General features: G+C 39.1%; 3 protein-coding genes across 7 annotated transcripts in view; 2 read left to right on the top strand and 1 right to left on the bottom strand.

Moving 5' to 3' along the window:
• Nucleotides 1-17,411, bottom strand: part of LOC133545299 (gastrula zinc finger protein XlCGF57.1-like) — a 229,705-nt gene that overhangs the window by 26,992 nt on the left and 185,302 nt on the right. Inside the window, exon 1 of one of the 3 annotated variants that reach the window (XM_061890739.1) lies at nt 2,534-2,968. The exons of the other annotated variants lie outside the window; for them this stretch is intronic. Within the exon in view, the coding sequence (XP_061746723.1) occupies nt 2,534-2,660 (127 nt within the window). The 5' untranslated portion in view covers nt 2,661-2,968. Of the gene's footprint in view, nt 1-2,533; nt 2,969-17,411 lie in introns of those variants that run through there. 3 annotated transcript variants of the gene reach the window in all.
• Nucleotides 1-17,411, top strand: part of LOC133545301 (oocyte zinc finger protein XlCOF6-like) — a 126,717-nt gene that overhangs the window by 46,164 nt on the left and 63,142 nt on the right. The window lies entirely within an intron of this gene.
• Nucleotides 5,778-17,017, top strand: LOC133545352 (gastrula zinc finger protein XlCGF17.1-like). Of its 3 annotated transcripts, none has more exons than XM_061890845.1 (3): nt 5,778-6,299; nt 8,425-8,575; nt 15,226-17,017. In XM_061890845.1, the coding sequence occupies exons 2-3, from the start codon at nt 8,569-8,571 to the stop codon at nt 16,269-16,271; spliced, it is 1,053 nt and encodes a 350-aa protein (XP_061746829.1). In that variant the 5' UTR covers nt 5,778-6,299; nt 8,425-8,568; the 3' UTR covers nt 16,272-17,017. The 3 variants fall into 3 exon arrangements, with proteins under 3 accessions (XP_061746829.1, XP_061746828.1, XP_061746831.1); XM_061890847.1 differs by having other exon boundaries at nt 5,839-5,856; XM_061890844.1 differs by lacking the exon at nt 8,425-8,575 and having other exon boundaries at nt 5,779-6,299.

Here is a 17,411-nt window from a genome sequence, read left to right as displayed (position 1 = left end):
GGAGGCAACTCGGTATTCTTCTTCCTCCAAACACGACGAGTTGAGTTTATACCAAAAAGTTATATTTTGGTTTCATCTGACCACATGACATTCTCCCAATCCTCTGCTGTATCATCCATGTATCCATTTTGGTATAAACTCAACTCGTCGTGTTTGGAGGAAGAAGAATACTGAGTTGCATTCCAAGAACTCCATGCCTACTGTGAATCATGGGGGGAAACGTATATATATATAGATAGATAGATAGATAGATAGATAGATAGATATATATATATATATATGTATATATATATATATGTATGTATATATATATATGTATATATATATATACACACATACACATATATATGTATGATATGTGTGTGTATGTATATGTATATATGAGGTAGATCACCTCGACCTGGTCATTTATTAAATAATTAATTAACGTTGAAAAACTTATTGGGGTGTTACCATTTAGTAGTCAATTGTACAGAATATGTACTGTACTGTGCAATCTACTAATACATGTTTCAATCAACAAATCAATCAATCAATCAATCAATCAATCAATCAATCAATGCCTACGGAGGCTATGGTGCTGTTAAGTTATTGTGGCTCAATTTGCCTAAATGTTTTTTTTATTTTAATGTATTATTATTTAATATATATGATTGTTTTAGTTGCTTAAAAGATATGCCTGGCTCTGAATTTGCTCATTGCTATTTTTATGTTTTTGTGCATTATGTGTTGCCGTCATTAAATGAACAGGTTACTCATCATTTACTCAGTACTTGAGTAGTTTTTTCACAACATACTTTTTACTTTTACTCAAATGAATATTTGGGTGACTACTCCTTACTTTTACTTGAGTAATAAATCTCTAAATTAACAGTACTCTTACTTGAGTACAATTTCTACCCACCTCTGGGTAGAAATTGACTATGGAGAATTATCAACCTATCGCCCAAGACAGCATTCTATCTAAAGTACTGGAAAGTGTGATAATATACAGAGTTGGGGATCTCATTTGCACTGCAGACAAGCAATTTGGCTTCAAGAGCAAGTACAGCACTGACTTGTGTATTTATGCTTTAAAAGAAGCAGTAGAATAATACTCAGCGCAGGGTTCTACATTGTTCGTAGGGTTTATTGATGCATCTAAGGCATTTGACAGAGTCAACCATATCAAACTCTTCACCAATCTGAAGCATAGGGGTGTTCTGGGTATATTCTGGCATATTGCTACGACAGGCAGATGAAGCAGGTAAAATGGGGGAGTAGTTTATCCTCTCCTTTTAGAGTTGGCAATGGGGTACGGCAGGGTGGGTTTCTATCACCAGGCCTATTTAGCCCGCTTATGGATGACCTGTCAAGGCAGTGGGAGAATGCAGAACCGGATGCATCATGGGGAACACCTTAATCAACCACTTTATGTACGCTGATGATTTGGCCATTATATCTCTCAGTAGTGCAGGGTTCCACCAGCTTTTTAACATACGCTCAGACTATGGAGTCAAGTTTGACAAAGAGTTTGGTAATGATATGTAGGACCAAGGAGGATCAACATCTTATCATCATCAATGACAAGATGGAGGATGATGCTGACATGCTTAGACAGAGCATGTCAGCATTGACCACATATTTAAGTCAGGACTTTGGGCAGGCCATTCTAAAACCGTAATTCTAGCCTGATTTAGCCATTCCTTTACCACTTTTGACGTGGTTTAGGTCATTGTCTTGTTGGAACACCCAACTGCACCCAAAACCCAACCTCCGGGCTGATGATTTTATGTTTTCATGAAAAATTTGGAGGCACTCTTCCTTTTTCATTGTAACATTTAAAGCAGAAGTTCCATTGGCAGCAAAACAGACCCAGAGCATAATACTACCACCACCATGCTTGACGGTTGGAATTGGTGTTCCTGGGATTAAAGGCCTCAACTCTTCTCCTCCAAACATATTGCTGGGTATTGAAGCCAAACAGCTCAATTTTGGATTCATTTGACCACATAACTTTACTCCAGAAGGTCTTTTCTCTGTCCATGTGATTTCAGATGAAACAAAAATTGAGCTGTTTGGCCACAATACCCAGCAATATGTTTGGAGGTGAGGCCCTTATATACTAGAAACACCGTGCCCACCATCATTGCTGTATATATGCTAACATTGATGTATATACACTAAAATTGCTGTATATATACTATTTATAGCATTGCTGTATTTATACTTTTGACCCAGCATATTTCGTCACATTTTCAGTAGACCCATAATAAATTCATAAAAGAACTAAACTTCATGAATGTTTTTTGTGACCAACAAGTATGTGCTCCAATCAGTCTATCACAAAAAAAATAAGAGTTGTAGAAATTATTGGAAAATCGAGACAGCCATGACATTATGTTCTTTACAAGTGTATGTAAACTTTTGACCACGACTGTATGTACATCATCCTTACAAGACAACCAAAGTTCTTGTACACAATATATTTAAGAATAGAGTTAATAATCAAGTATAAAGTTAGTAAAGATGTGAGAGTAAGAAGTAAACAAACCTGTTCTGTGTAACACAACTTGATGATGTTTCTTATAATAAACATCCAGTAGTTGATGTTGTCGCTCCTTCTCCTCTTCTGTTGGCCAAAGTTCCTCCCCATACTTTGCCATCGTTCTTTCGCACATTTTCACACAATCACAACACTTTACACTCACATTAGTTCCCTACTTAGCGATGTTTAAATAACTTCCGCGTCTCTTTGTTAGCAGCTAACAAGCTAAGCTAACTAGCTAGCTAAACTAGCTGCAAGCTACCTTAAGTGAAGCTATCAAACAGGAGAAGTGTCAAAGTGCGCTCAGACTAATGTATCCGGCTACAAACAATTATTAACCGTGTGTACTCTATTAAACAACATATATGTAAGAATACAGAAATATAATGCCCGCGTTTAGGACTTCTCTGTCAGACGCCATCTTGCTTTATCACCCGATCGGTCCACGCATGCGCGTATCCAACGTCACTTCCGTTAACTTGTTTTCCCACACTTACTGACCATGGTTCTTCTTCTTCTTCTTCTTTTGTTTTTATGGCGGTTGGCAAGCAACCTTCTGGTGCGCATTACCGCCACCTACTGTAATGGAGTGTGGACCGAGGTGGATCCCTACTCTATATTCTTTTACTTAACCCAGTGTTTTTTAAATATGTGTATATTGCTTTATATCCTATGTTTTCTGAATGCAATCCTAATATATCTCCCACTTCTAACCTAATATTTTCTTTTGCTAACTTATTTTCCAGTATTTCTCTTTCTCTATTATATTTCCTACATTGTATTAAGACATGGTCAACATTTTCTATCTGGTGGCAAAAATCACACAGCCCTGTAGTATGTTTGCCTATCAATTTTAGTGAACTATTTAGATATGTATGCCCTAATCTCATTCTAGTCATAATGTCTTCTTCCTTCCTATTTCTACCCCCTCCTCTCATTACACCTACTTTCCTCTGGACTTTGTAAAACTCTCTACCTTTTGTTTCCTTATTCCAATTATCCTGCCACTTTTTATTGTGTTCTATCTTAATTATGCTCTTCACTTCTTCTTTACTGTGCTTAATCTCCATGTTTACTTCTGTTTTAGTGGTTGCTTGTTTTGCGTATCTATCAGCTAACTCATTTCCCTCAACTCCTACATGAGCAGGAACCCAGAGAAATGTTACCACACCTCCCGCTTTATTTATTCTGTAGATTGCCTGAACTATTTCATAAACTATATCTAGTCTTGTTTCTGATGTTATGTTTTTTATGCTCGTCAATGCACTGCTGGAGTCCGAGCACACGACTACTTTCCTAGCTTTGTTTTCCTCTATCCAGTTAACTGCCATATAAATTGCTACCAATTCCCCCGTAAAAACAGATAGTTTATCACTAATTCTTTTATTCAACACTATATTTCTCTGTGGGATAACTGCAGCAGCTCCTACTTTACTATTTATAGTTTTTGATGCATCTGTGTATATCATAATATTATCAAAAAACATTTCCTCAATCCGTTGTTCTATTTGGTAACTATTTAAATGTCTATTCTTCAGTAACTGCATGTCTACCTTTGGGTTTTCATACATCCACGGTGGTATTGCAGGAATTGGTACTGTAGGGCTCACTTTAATATTGTCAATTTGTGTTTTTTTACATATATCTCCTATTATCCACCCAAAACTCTTCATTTTTTTCTTCCCTTTTTCTTGGCAATTTATTAGCACTTGACGGGTTGGATGTCCTTGCTTGGATCCTTTTAAGTTTGCCCAATAAACTGCTGAGAGTTGATCTCTCCTCATGTCCAAAGGTTTTTCATTCATTTCTACTTGTAATGCTGCCACTGGAGTAGATTTAGTAGCTCCACAACATAATCTTAACGCCTGCGACTGGATCCAGTCTATTTTCTCAAGTAGAGTTTTTGAAGCAGATCGATAAATAATGCATCCGCTGACCATGGTTCTTTTGTGTCATCTGTATTTCAATAACAATGTCATCATAAACCATTACATACAAAACGAACTTTATTAAAAAAAATACGGTATTCTTTATGAAATGGCACAGATCTGTACACAGACATGAAGCATGAACCATAATTAATGTTCACATATATGTAAACATTAATTATACCTGTGTAAATGTGTATGTATGTATAATTTTATTTGAATATACTATGTATTAACATATTTATTATTAAAATATTTTGGAGTTAAAAATATTGGTTATTATACATCAGTCTGTCTTGATATGCAAACAAACCAACGTTCTTTTGACTCTCCTGCGCATGACACATCTCGCGAGAGCAGAGTGGTACCGTCTTGCTACGTCAAGTGTTAGGGGTGGGCGATATTGCAAATTTGGGTATCGATACCGATCCGATACGGGCCAGTATCACCGATACCGGAAGCGTAGTCATCTGATGATGGGGGCGGCTTCGGTGTATCGATACTTTTGAAAAAAAAAAGTGTACTTTTGGCCTTTATTAATTGATTATGATAATAATACAAGACAGGACAACGATTTAAGTAAAAAAAAAAAATATTTATTACAAAATTAATATCAATAGCAATAAAGTAATGCAAATAAGGTGCAAACAACTACTGAACCTGGCTTGTCGCCTCAAAACACACAAACACTTAAGGTAAATAACAAAACTCTAGTTATTGAACAAAGTTGTAAACATGAACACAAAAAAAAAAGAACTGAGAAATCCAAATAAAAAAGTAATAATATCAATTACAATAAAGTAAGTAGTGCAAATAAGGTGAAAACAAATACTGAACTTGGCTAGTCGCCTCACAACACACAAGAACTTAAGTAAAAAAGAAAACACTAGTTATTAAACAGTTGTAAAAATGAACACAAAACAAAAGAACTGAGAAATTCTTATTGTTATTTTAGTGCAATAAAATACTTTACAGTTTACAACCAAGACATTAAGTCGCACTGGAAACGCACGCGTGTGTGTGTGCTTGTCCGAGTGAACCTCGGAGCGAATTATACTGATGTGTGTGCGCGAATCGTGGGACACCCAAAGCGTCATGGTAATTGTATTTATTTTATTTTATTTTATTTTGGGTTGAAGATGAATTTTTAAAGTGTTTTTAAATCTCGTTCGCAACCTATCACTGGGGTGGAGGGTGGTGTGGTGAGGAGCGCTGCGCTGCGCTAACATTTTTTTTAAATCGGAGTGATTCGCTTAATTTGGTGAAGTATCGATACCATCACGCCAGTATCGATACGATGCCGATACTCACCAAGTGTCGATACTATCGATACTTGGTATCGATACGCCCAGCCCTATCCAGTGTGCGAACTGTCGTGAAAGCACATTGACGCAGAAATAAGTAAGCCTCGTCATTATTTCCTCTCCAGTTTGTAAATACTAATGTCATATAAAATACATATTTACTTCTTTATTCAATGATAAAATCGTCCCAGTGCGCGAGAAGCACTTTTCTGCTTCTAATGCTCGTTTATTGTTAGTTCGCTGAGCTCGCTCGTTAGCTTAGCTTGTTAGCTGCTAACAGAAGACACAGAAGTTATCAACACATCGCTAAGTAGAGATCAAGTGTGAGAGTAAAGTGTTGTGATTGTGTGAAAATGTCTACATTACAAATGTTGAGAGCGTTGGTGGATGAGCGACTAACTGCTGCCGTTGAAGAAATATTTGTAGTGTTAGAAAGAACGATAGCAGAATACGAGGCGGAACTTTCTCGAACAAAGGAGGAGAACAATCGACTACTGGACGCTGTTTTCAGGAAACATCAAGTTGTGTTACACAGAACAGGTTTGTTTACTTCTTACTCTCACATCTCTGCTAACTCTCCATTTGATTTTTAACAAAAAAAAATGACATTTGTAATATATAATATAATCACAAGGCCGCAGACCTTAAAGTGTCTTGTTTGCAACTTCCATCCATCCATTTCCTACCGCTTGTCCCGTTCGGGGTCGCTTGGGTTGCTGGAGTCTATCTCAGCTGAACATGGGGGGTAGGCGGGGTACACCCTAGACAACTCGCCACCTCATCGCAGGGCCAACACAACTTGCTTAAAGTAAAAACAAAAACAATCAATGACTAGCTTTTTATTATTGGTGGTTTAACATAACACCCCCCCCCCCCCCCCCCCCCCACACACACACACACACACACACACACACACGTATACAGGCCTTGAATTTTAGCTTTTTAAGGTCAAGGCAAGTGTTGCCTTAAAGGAGGGCTCATATTTTAGGGCATCAATGCAAACATAATTTTCTTTCGAAGCAGGGGCTCAGAAGCGCATAAGTTTACTTTTTAATATCGATATAAAATACAAAGCTGTTTGGCTAATGAAGATTACGTCTAATAAACAAGCTTTATTCTTCAACCGCAACCACGTACTTCAGTGCAACAGTTTGGCCAACAAAAATAAAGAGGAGTGATACCTCTCACATCTAACACTGACAACTCAGCCAGCGATCAGTTTGATGAGATGACAAAAAATTTTAGCTAGTATTGATGTTATTGGAACACTATCAAAGAAAGCAGTTAAATTAAAAAAGAAGTGAGCATCCCCGTAAACAAACCACAGACTTAATAAAAACGTTGTGGAAACGTTCCTGACACATAGATAGATAGATAGTACTTTATTGATTCCTTCAGGAGAGTCCCTTCAGGAAAATTAAAATTCCAGCAGCAGTGTACAGAGTTGAGATCAATTTAAATAAAAGTAAAAAGTAAATAATGGGGGTTTAAATGGAAACAAAATAGAGAAATATAACAATATGAATAAAAACTAAAAAGCAACAATGGGAATAAAAATATAACAATAAAATAAGAATATAACAAGACAAAGTAGGCAGTAGTGACCATGTTATGAAAACGTATTGCACTGTTATTGTTTTGCATCCCCTGTCATCCTAGTACCCCCCGGCCCCCGCCCCAGAGAGGAGTTGTACAGTCTAATGGCGTGTGGGACAAAGGAGTTTTTGAGTCTATTAGTCCTGCACTTGGGATGAAGCAGTCTAGCACTGAACAGGCTCCTCTGGCTACTGATAACGCTATACAGAAGGTGACTGGCATCATCCAGGATGCTCACTAGTTTGTCAACAGTCCTCTTCTCTGCCACCGTCACCAGTGTGTCCAGTTTCATTCCGGTTGTAGAACCGGCCCGCCTGATCAGTTTCTCAAGTCTGGAGCTGTCCTTCTTAGATGTACTGCCCCCCCAGCACACTACCATGTAGAACAGAACACTGGCAACCACAGACTGGTAGTACATCCACAGGAGTTTTTTGCAGATGTTGAAGGAGTGCAGTCTCCTGAGGAAGTACAGCCTGCTCTGTCCTTTCTTGTACTGATGGTCCGTGTTAACAGTCCAGTCCAGCTTATTGTCCACCCAAACCCCGAGGTACTTGAATGAGTCCACGGTCTGTACCTCAACTCCCTCGTTCACAATAGGTTGTGACCGTGAACTCGACCTTCCAAAGTCAATGACCAGCTCCTTGGTCTTTGATGGACTGAGCTGCAAGGGGTTCGTGTGGCACCAGACAACAAAGTCCCTCACCAGATTCCGAAACTCCTCCTCTCTGCCGTCCCTGATGCACCCGACGATGGCTGTGTCATCCACGTACTTCTGGATGTGACACAGCTCTGAGTTGTAGCAGAAGTCAGCGGTGTACAGGGTGAAGAGAAGAGGGGCTAGCTCCGTTCCCTGCGGTGCTCCGGTGCTGCTGATCACAGTGTCAGACGTGATGTCCTTCAGTCTGATGTACTGTGACCTGTCGGTGAGGTAGTTCAAAATCCAGGCAACCAGGCAGGGGTCCACTCGCATTTTGTAGAGCTTGTCCTGAAGGAGGCGGGGCTGGATGGTATTAAAGGCACTCGAGAAGTCCAGGAACAGGATCCTCACAGTGCCATTTCCCTTATCCAGATGTGAGTGGGCTCGATGCAGCAGGTAAAGGATAGCATCCTCCACACCAACCCCTGCCTGGTACGCAAACTGCAGGCTGTCCTGGGCATGTTGCACCTGTGGTCTGAGGAGGCTGAGAAAGAGCCGCTCCAATGTCTTCATTAGATGAGAGGTGAGCGCCACGGGTCTGTAGTCAAAAGTAAGAAGTTGTGTAAAATACATTGATAAATGACAGTTTTTCAGTAATTAAAAATGTAAACGGTGTTACTAAACGTCTGGAATTTCACCACTGTGTATCATTGCCTGCTGCATGCTAACTCTCAGTCCCAGCAGCTGACGGAAAGACGCTAGCTACATGTTTAAAATGAAACTTCAACATCAAATATTGTTCTCCTCCAACAGCTTTGCGCTATTAATTACACACCAACACTCCATGGAAGTAGAAGCGATTGAAATGAAGTGAAACAAAGCGATCGGCTCCAATAGCTCAGAGGGTACATTTTCAAAGCAAGGTCCATGAAGTCACCACCGTGTCTCCCGAGCCAAACAGTTCAAAACAGACGCTGCTGCGCTTCAGTATTCCAGAAAGTAAGCAGTTGTGTAAAATGCATTGATAAATGACAGTTTTTCAGTAATTAAAAATGTAAACGGTGTTACTAAACGTCTGGAATTTCACCACTGTGTATCATTATACCGTTTGTCGTTACATCCCTGGTCCATTATTAAGTAAAAAGTGAAGGGCGGTCACGGCATGTTCTTGCCTTAAAAGCTGGTCAATTTTTTCGGGCATTACAGCAAGTGACAAGGGTGGTCGCAGTAATTGCCGCGGTTGCCGTTGTTAAATCTGAGCTCTGCATATATATCTTGATTGGATTATCCAGAGAATAGTGCTCGATACTTTGCGAAATTCTACAGAACTCAGCAAACACATTTGGAACCTTAAAGACAATAATGTTGAATATTCAATAACATGGCAAATTCTTGCATCCAGCACACCTTACAACAGTGGTAATAAAAGATGCAACCTATGCTTGAAAGAGAAACTGTTTATTATATATCATCCAGATCTATCATCCCTCAACAAGCGCAGTGAAATCATTTCAACATGCCGCCACAGACGGAAACACCTCCTAGGTAACACATGAGCCAATCACCACGCCCCTACGCCTGCCTGTACCCACCCACTATGTGCCCTATATAAACCATTGTATGTGAATGCTTCCATTAAAATCTCCTGATGATTGAGGGAACCCCTCATGAAACAGTTCTGTAGAGATGAAGTAGTCTTGTGATTTTTCCCACACCTACATATATATATATATATATATATATATATATATATATATATATATATATATATATATTAGGGCTGTGAATCAATTCAATATCGATTCTTGGGGTCACAATTCGATAATATATCGATTTTTTTCAATTAGATTCGATTCTCGATTCAAAAACGATATTTTTCCGATTCAAAACGATTCTGTATTCATTCAATACATAGGATTTCAGCAGGATCTACCCCAGTCTGCTGACATGCTAGCAGAGTAGTAGATTTTTTTAAAGAGCTTTTATAATTGTAAAGGACAATGTTTTATCAACTGATTGCAAAAATGTAAATTTGTTTTAACTATTAAACTAACCAAAAATATGACTTATTTTATCTTTGTGAAAATATTGGACACAGTGTGTTGTCAAGCTTATGAGATGTGATGCAAGTGTAAGCCACTGTGACACTATTTGTAGATTTTTATAAATGTCTAATGATAATGTCAATAAGGGATTTTTAATCACTGCCATGCCGAAATTATAACTAATATTGATACTGTTGTTGATAATATTCTTTTTTGTTTCACTACTTTTGGTTTGTTCTGTGTCGTGTTTGTGTCTCCTCTCAATTGCTCTGTTTATTGCAGTTCTGAGTGTTGCTGGGTCAGGTTTGGTTTTGGAATTTGATTGCATTGTTATGGTATTAATGTGTAGTGGTTTGTTGGATTGATTAAATAAAAAAAAAAAATGTTATTAAAAAAAATTAGATTTTTTTAAATTTAGAGTCGATTCTGAATCGCACAACATAAATGATTTGATTCGTAGTCGAATCGATTTTTTCCCACACCCTGTGTATATATATATATATATATATATATATATATATATATATATATATATATATATATATATATATACACTCATATCCATTTTCTACCGCTTGTCCCTTTATATGTATGTGTATATACAGTATATAGTATATATATATATACATATATATGTATATGTGTATATATATATATATATATATATATATATGTATGTATATATATATAAATCCCCGTTTCCATATGAGTTGGGAAATTGTGTTAGATGTAAATATAAACGGAATACAATGATTTGCAAAACCTTTTTAACCCATATCAATCAATCAATGTTTACTTATATAGCCCCAAATCATTAGTGTCTCAAAGAGCTGCACAATCCACAACACAAACCACTACGACATCCTCGGTAGGCCCACATAAGGGCAAGGAAAACTCTCACCCAGTGGGACGTCGGTGACAATGATGACTATGAGAACCTTGGAGAGGAAGAAAACAATGGATGTCGAGTGGGTCTAACATGATACTGTGAAAGTTCAATCCATAATGGATTCAACACAGCCGCAAGAGTCCAGTCCAAAGCGGATCCAACACATCAGCGAGAGTCCCGTCCACAACGGAGCCAGCAGGAAACCATCCCAAGCGGAGGCGGATCAGCAGCGCAGAGATGTGGTCCATCCTCCATTGAATTCTCTACAAAGACAAGATATTTGATGTTCAAACTCATAAACTTTATATTTTTTTTGCAAATAATAATGAATTTAGAATTTCAAGGCTGCAACACGTGCCAAAGTAGTTGGGAAAGGGCATGTTCACCACTGTGTTACATCACCCTTTCTTTTAACAACACTCACTAAACGTTTGGGAACTGAGGAAAATAATTGTTGAAGCTTTGAAAATTGAATTTTTTCCCATTCTTGTTTTATGTAGAGCTTCAGTCGTTTAACAGTTCGGGGTCTCCGCTGTCGTATTTTACGCTTCATAATGCGCCACACATTTTCGATGGGAGACAGGTCTGGACTGCAGGCGGGCCAGAAAAGTACCCGCACTCTTTTTTTTAATGAAGCCACGCTGCTGTAGCACGTGGCTTGACATTGTCTTGCTGAAATAAGCAGGAGCATCCATGATAACGTTGCTTGGATGGCAGCATATGTTGTTCCAAAACCTGTATGTACCTATTAGCATTAATGGTGCCTTCACAGATGTGTAGGTTAGCTATGCCTTGGGCACTAATACACCCCCATACCATCACATATGCTGGCTTTTGAACTTTGCGCCTAGAACAATCCGGATTGTTCTTTTCCTCTTTGTTCCGGAAGACACGACGTCCACAGTTTCCAAAAACAATTTGAAATGTGGACTCAACAGACCACAGAACACTTTTCCACTCTGCGTCTGTCAATCTTAGATGATTTCGGGCCCAGAGAAGCCGGCAGCGTTTCTGGATGTTGTTGATAAATGGCTTTCGCTTTGCATAGTAGAGCTTTAACTTGTACTTACAGATGTAACGACCAACTGTAGTTACTGACAGTGAATTTTTGAAGTGTTAGCCCATGTGGTGATATCCTTTACATAATTATGTCGCTTTTTGATGCAGTACCGCCTGCTACAGATGTAGCAACAAACTGTATTTAGTGACGGTGGTTTTCTGAAATGTTCCTGAGCCCATGTGGTGATATCCTTTGAGGATTGATGTCCGTTTTGGATACAGTGCCGTCTGAGGAATCGAAGGTCACAGTCATTCAATGTTGGTTTCCGACCATGCCGCTTACATGCAGTGATTTCTCCAAATTCTCTGAACCTTTTGATGACATAATGGACCGTAGATGTTGAAATACCTAAATTCCTTGCAATTGCACTTTGAGAAACACTGTTCTTAAACTCTTTGACTATTTGCTCACGCAGTTGTGGACAAAAGGGTGTACCTCGCCCCATCCTTTCTTGTGAAAGACTGAGCATTTTTTGGGAAGCTGTTTTTATACCCAATCATGGCACCCGCCTGTTCCCAATTAGCCTGCGCACCTGTGGGATGTTCCAAATAAGTGTTTGATGAGCATTCTTCAACTTTATCAGTATTTATTGCCACCTATTCCAACTTCTCTGTCACTTGTTGCTGGCATCAAATTCTAAAGTTAATGATTATTTGCCCCCCCCCCAAAAAAAGGTTATCAGTTTGAACATCAAATATGTTGTCTTTGTAGCATATTCAACTGAATATGGGTTGAAAATGATTTGCAAATCATTGTATTCCGTTTATATTTACATCTAACACAATTTCCCAACTCATATGGAAACGGGATTTGTATATTTACATATACATATACATCTATATATGTGTGTGTGTGTGTTCTTCCATTGAACAGTCAAAGACCAGGACTTCCTTAAAAGATTTGACAAAATTAATCTTTCAAAGGTCACAGGCAAAGTCAGGCCCTGTCTTTATTAAGCCGGATAACTCCTTACACAAATAAGTATTTAGCCTAAGCCCAGTGTCAGCCATACTAATCCATCGTTTAAGGTCCCCCTCCTAGGATGTTTTTTTTACACGGGTACAGTAAGTGCGTCATGTATTTTTTGAATCTCCGGGTCTTAGTTTTGTCTGGACTCATTGATCGTTTACAAACTGAATTCGGAGAGGAAGTGACGCCAGAAAGACCGCGCCCCACACAGGAAGTGAGGTCAGAAAGTATGCGCCACAGCCAGCTTCATTGCAAACGCTTGTGGAAATCACGTGAATATCTTCAAAGAAGGAAACGTGCGATTACAGCTATTTCGGGTACAACACATCTCAGATGGCAACATAGCAAAGTTGAGCGACGGTTTTGGATAAAGGTTGGGAGAACGGCAGCCTGGTGGGATATGTTTGTCAACGAGTGTGTTGTGCCACAGGAACGGCAAGAGAACTTTCTAATGTCCAGGTCAGCTGTGATTCATCTTAGGGAAAAACTTTGTCCATTTGTCAAAGGGGAGACAACAAGAATGTGGGCTCCTGTAGACCAGGGACTACTACAGAAAACGGCAAATGCATTTGGACTGGCAAAGCAGACTAGTTGTTGTCTGCGATGTAGGTCGAGCGATTACTCAAAGTCTAGTTTTGTACTCCATCACTATCGTGAAACCATAATGTGGTTGCAGCCGTCAAGTACAACCGCCAATTTCAGTCAGTGTCTTGACCAGATATCTAGATCCCTAGATTGATTGTTATAAAATGTTATGTATCACATTGTTTTCTTTCACACGTCCATTAAAGATATGATTCATGTATGATGGCTCAGGTGTGAGTCACTACAATAGTCGTAAGGTTGACTGTTAAAAGAAATGTGGCAATTGGCTAAATTGAAACACAGGGTAAGAATACACTTCCAGGTCAGAGGTAACTATGACGCGGGCATTTATTTTCCACACATGCGTAGTAGGTCACGTTGCGCCAGACGGAGGGAGGGTGTCTTAAATGGTGGCATTGTGTGTGTGTGTGTGTGTGTGTGTGTGTTTGTGTGTGTGTGTGTGTGGGGGGGGGGGACAAGGATAAGGTTAGGTGGGATATATAGCCAGGATGACATTAGCCAGCTTAGTGTAGAAGGGGCCTCAGTATTGGTCGCAATCAGTTAGCTATGATCGCAAAAGCTTAACACACCATACAAACACTCACAATATAAGTGATAGTGTATAAATAAATATGAAAGATTACCTCAAAAAACCGAATAGAATTTCAAAGATTTTTCGCTGTAAATGCATATTAGTATAATAATGTGGGATTTGTAATGATCACTACGAACAATAAAACACTGAATATAAAGAACACAAACATCTCTCCTGTTTATTTCTCAGAAGATTTTTTTCTTTTTACAATAAAGCAAAATGTAACAAATATGAAACGAACACGGCAAAACATGAACACAAAGAAGAAAAAAACACCCACAGATTCATATAATAAAAATCCTTATAATGTCACTTTTCTGCAGAACAGAACGTTGCTGTAGAAATCTGCTTCTTTGTCCCTCCCTGACTTTCACGTCTCAAGTTGGCTGCAGTAAACAAACCCTTCCTATCTTGTTTTTTGCCTCATCTGCTAGGAGCAGCTGTGACGTGACCGTAATAACCTGTGTTTCACTCAAATGCACAAATCCAACCATTGTGGTTAAAGACTTGGCGGTCAATTTAAAACAAATTGTATTGATGTCTCCCTAACTTAATGGGCCATGGGCCATAATTTGCCCAGAACTGGTCTAAATTAAAGCAAAACAGGCGTCGTCTTATTTGGCCAACATGTTGACTTTAGTCCATCCCACCCATCCATTTTGTACCGCTTGTCACTGCACTTGGGCGGAATGTGGTGTACACCCTGGACAAAATTTCCAGTGTCTCCAAAGATTAAGCGGAAAATCATCCTAATTCTTGTCAACCAGCAGGGTGAGCTGCTCACTAGTTGGCTGGGATGTAGTACATTATTTCTTGTGTGTGTATGACTTATTCAGAGAGAAAACAGCACATTTTCACGTATACTGTTTATGATGTACGGAGTGCAGGTATTACTTTAAGGATGTGGATTGGACCTTGGTCTTGGAAGGCATTTCCCTGAAGGTCTATATGGGTCAGCTGGAAGTACCTTTGTTCCTGTGACCCGAAAATGATGAGATTGTGGAATTATATGTGTGAAGGACAATGTCTTATGTGACTGAACAAAGCTGGACGTTTCTAAAGCATGTGTTTGTCTTCTCGTGTCCCGCAGACCTCAATGAAGAACATCATCTCTATGAGCACGAGGAGGAACCACAGCCCCTCCACATTAACGAGGAAGAAGAGGTAACACAGCCCCCCCACATTAAAAAGGAAGCGGTGGAGCTACAGTCTTCCCACATTAAAGAAGAAGCAGCGGAACAAAGCATCAGTCAGGAGGGAGATCATACTGAAGGTCTGGTGGAGTTCCCAGTGACTGGTGTCCCTGTGAAGAGTGAAGGTGATGAGGTCAAAGGTGAAAGTGAGGAGAAGAGAGAGGCGGAGCCTCCAAGCAGCAGCTCAACACAACACATGACAATAGAAGCTGATGGAGACCACTGTGGAGGATCACAAGCAGACAAGCTTTTAGCTCCACTATCAGATAGTGAGGACACAACGTCACCCTCTCCTGACACTGATGATGAAGACTCTAAAGATGATAAGACATGTCAAACTGACAACACTCACTTGAAATGTTCGCACTGTGACAAAACCTTTAAATACCATTGTCATCTGAAAACCCACTTGAGGACGCACACTGGAGAGAAACCTTTTTCTTGTTCAATCTGTGGCTTATCTTTTACAAGGAAGGACAATATGAAAGAGCACACAAGAACACACACAGGAGAAAAACCTTTTTTGTGTTCTGTGTGTGATTCAAGGTATGTACGAAGTCAAGATTTGAAAAAACATCTAAAAAGACACACTGGGGAAAACCTTTTTAAGTGTTCTGTGTGTAATTCAAGTTTTGTCCGAGGTGAAAGTTTAAAAATCCACATGAGAACACACACTGGAGAAAAACCTTTTTCTTGTTCAATCTGCGACTTATCTTTTACGAGGAAGGTCAGTTTGATGGATCACACAAGAACACACACTGGAGAAAAACCTTTTTCGTGTTCATTCTGTGGTAAATGTTATCCAAGGAGGTACCAATTGAAATCTCACATGAGAAAACACACTGGAGTGAAACCTTTTTCGTGTTCAGTGTGTGATTCAAGTTTTGTTCGAAGTCGAGATTTAGAAAAACACATGAAAATTCACGCTGGGGGAAAATGTTGAGTTGCAGTGTGTGTGATGAAAGATTCTCTCATGAGTACCAACTTAACAAACATAAGTGTGCTGGTGAGAACAGCAGCAGTAAAATAGAAAAAGGCTCCGCAGACCTCCACCAGGCCAAATCTCCCAATAAAATCTGTTGAATCCAGAAGGTGATCAGGATCCACGCCAACATTTAATGACATGTTCCTTATCCCATTTCTGACATGTCCTGAAAGTTTCATTGAAATGTAACCATTTTGTTATGTTATTAACTGACAATCAAACGAACCCCAAATCACTTTTAGTTACTTTTCAATTACCTCAATAGCAAACATGTAAATATGTTTCTTAGTTACACATCCTGGAAAACAACATCCACACAACAGTTTTTATTTATTATTCATTTTTACTAATACTTCTCGTTGTGTACTAACAACATCAATTTGTATGTCTGTTAATATTTAAGAAGTGATGAAGATGTTATGGTTCAGTGTGCCCCTTCACAGTCTTGTTGTCTCCTTCACAGTCTTGTTGTCTCCTAAACAAGTCTCCACCTTGGTGGTGCCAGCAGCCGTACTACTTGTACTTGTACACTATACTATATGATTATGCACACCTTTTGTGAGATAGACATTTTTGTTTGTACTAGCAATTTGAAACCAGCGCTGTATCCTTTGCATGTGACCTTGAAGAATAAAATGTCTGTTTTTATGACTAATTATATGATTCTTTGAGATGTTTTAACAAAAATAAAAGTATTTTTTCAATTGGTGCCGTGACCCAGATTGGCTGACATTGAGGACTCGAAATGTGTTATTTGGCAGGAATATTTAAGCCCCTATTGTACTCAGTTTGCGCGATTAATCAAAGTTTATTGATAAAGACTTTAACCACAGGTGGTTCGAAGTGCTGCATGAACCACAAGGACATCACTGGTCTGATGTCATGTCTCACAACGGTCGTTAATGACTTGGAGATGGTCCTCCTTGTGAGCCATGAGGCGCATTGTCATTAGCGAAAGAGCCTTAAAAAGGACTTTTTCTTGTGTCTTTGTCTTTGCAGTGAAACGTCTCAAATCAAACACGGATCCGTCTTGGCGCCATCTGTCAAGGTCCTTTATGGCATGGAGGATGAATTGTGTGAAGAAGAGGTTGAAGGTTG

Source organism: Nerophis ophidion, linkage group LG28, assembly GCF_033978795.1.
Source record: "Nerophis ophidion isolate RoL-2023_Sa linkage group LG28, RoL_Noph_v1.0, whole genome shotgun sequence".
Taxonomy (NCBI): Eukaryota; Metazoa; Chordata; class Actinopteri; order Syngnathiformes; family Syngnathidae; genus Nerophis; species Nerophis ophidion.
This window is presented reverse-complemented; position numbering and strand designations above follow the sequence as displayed.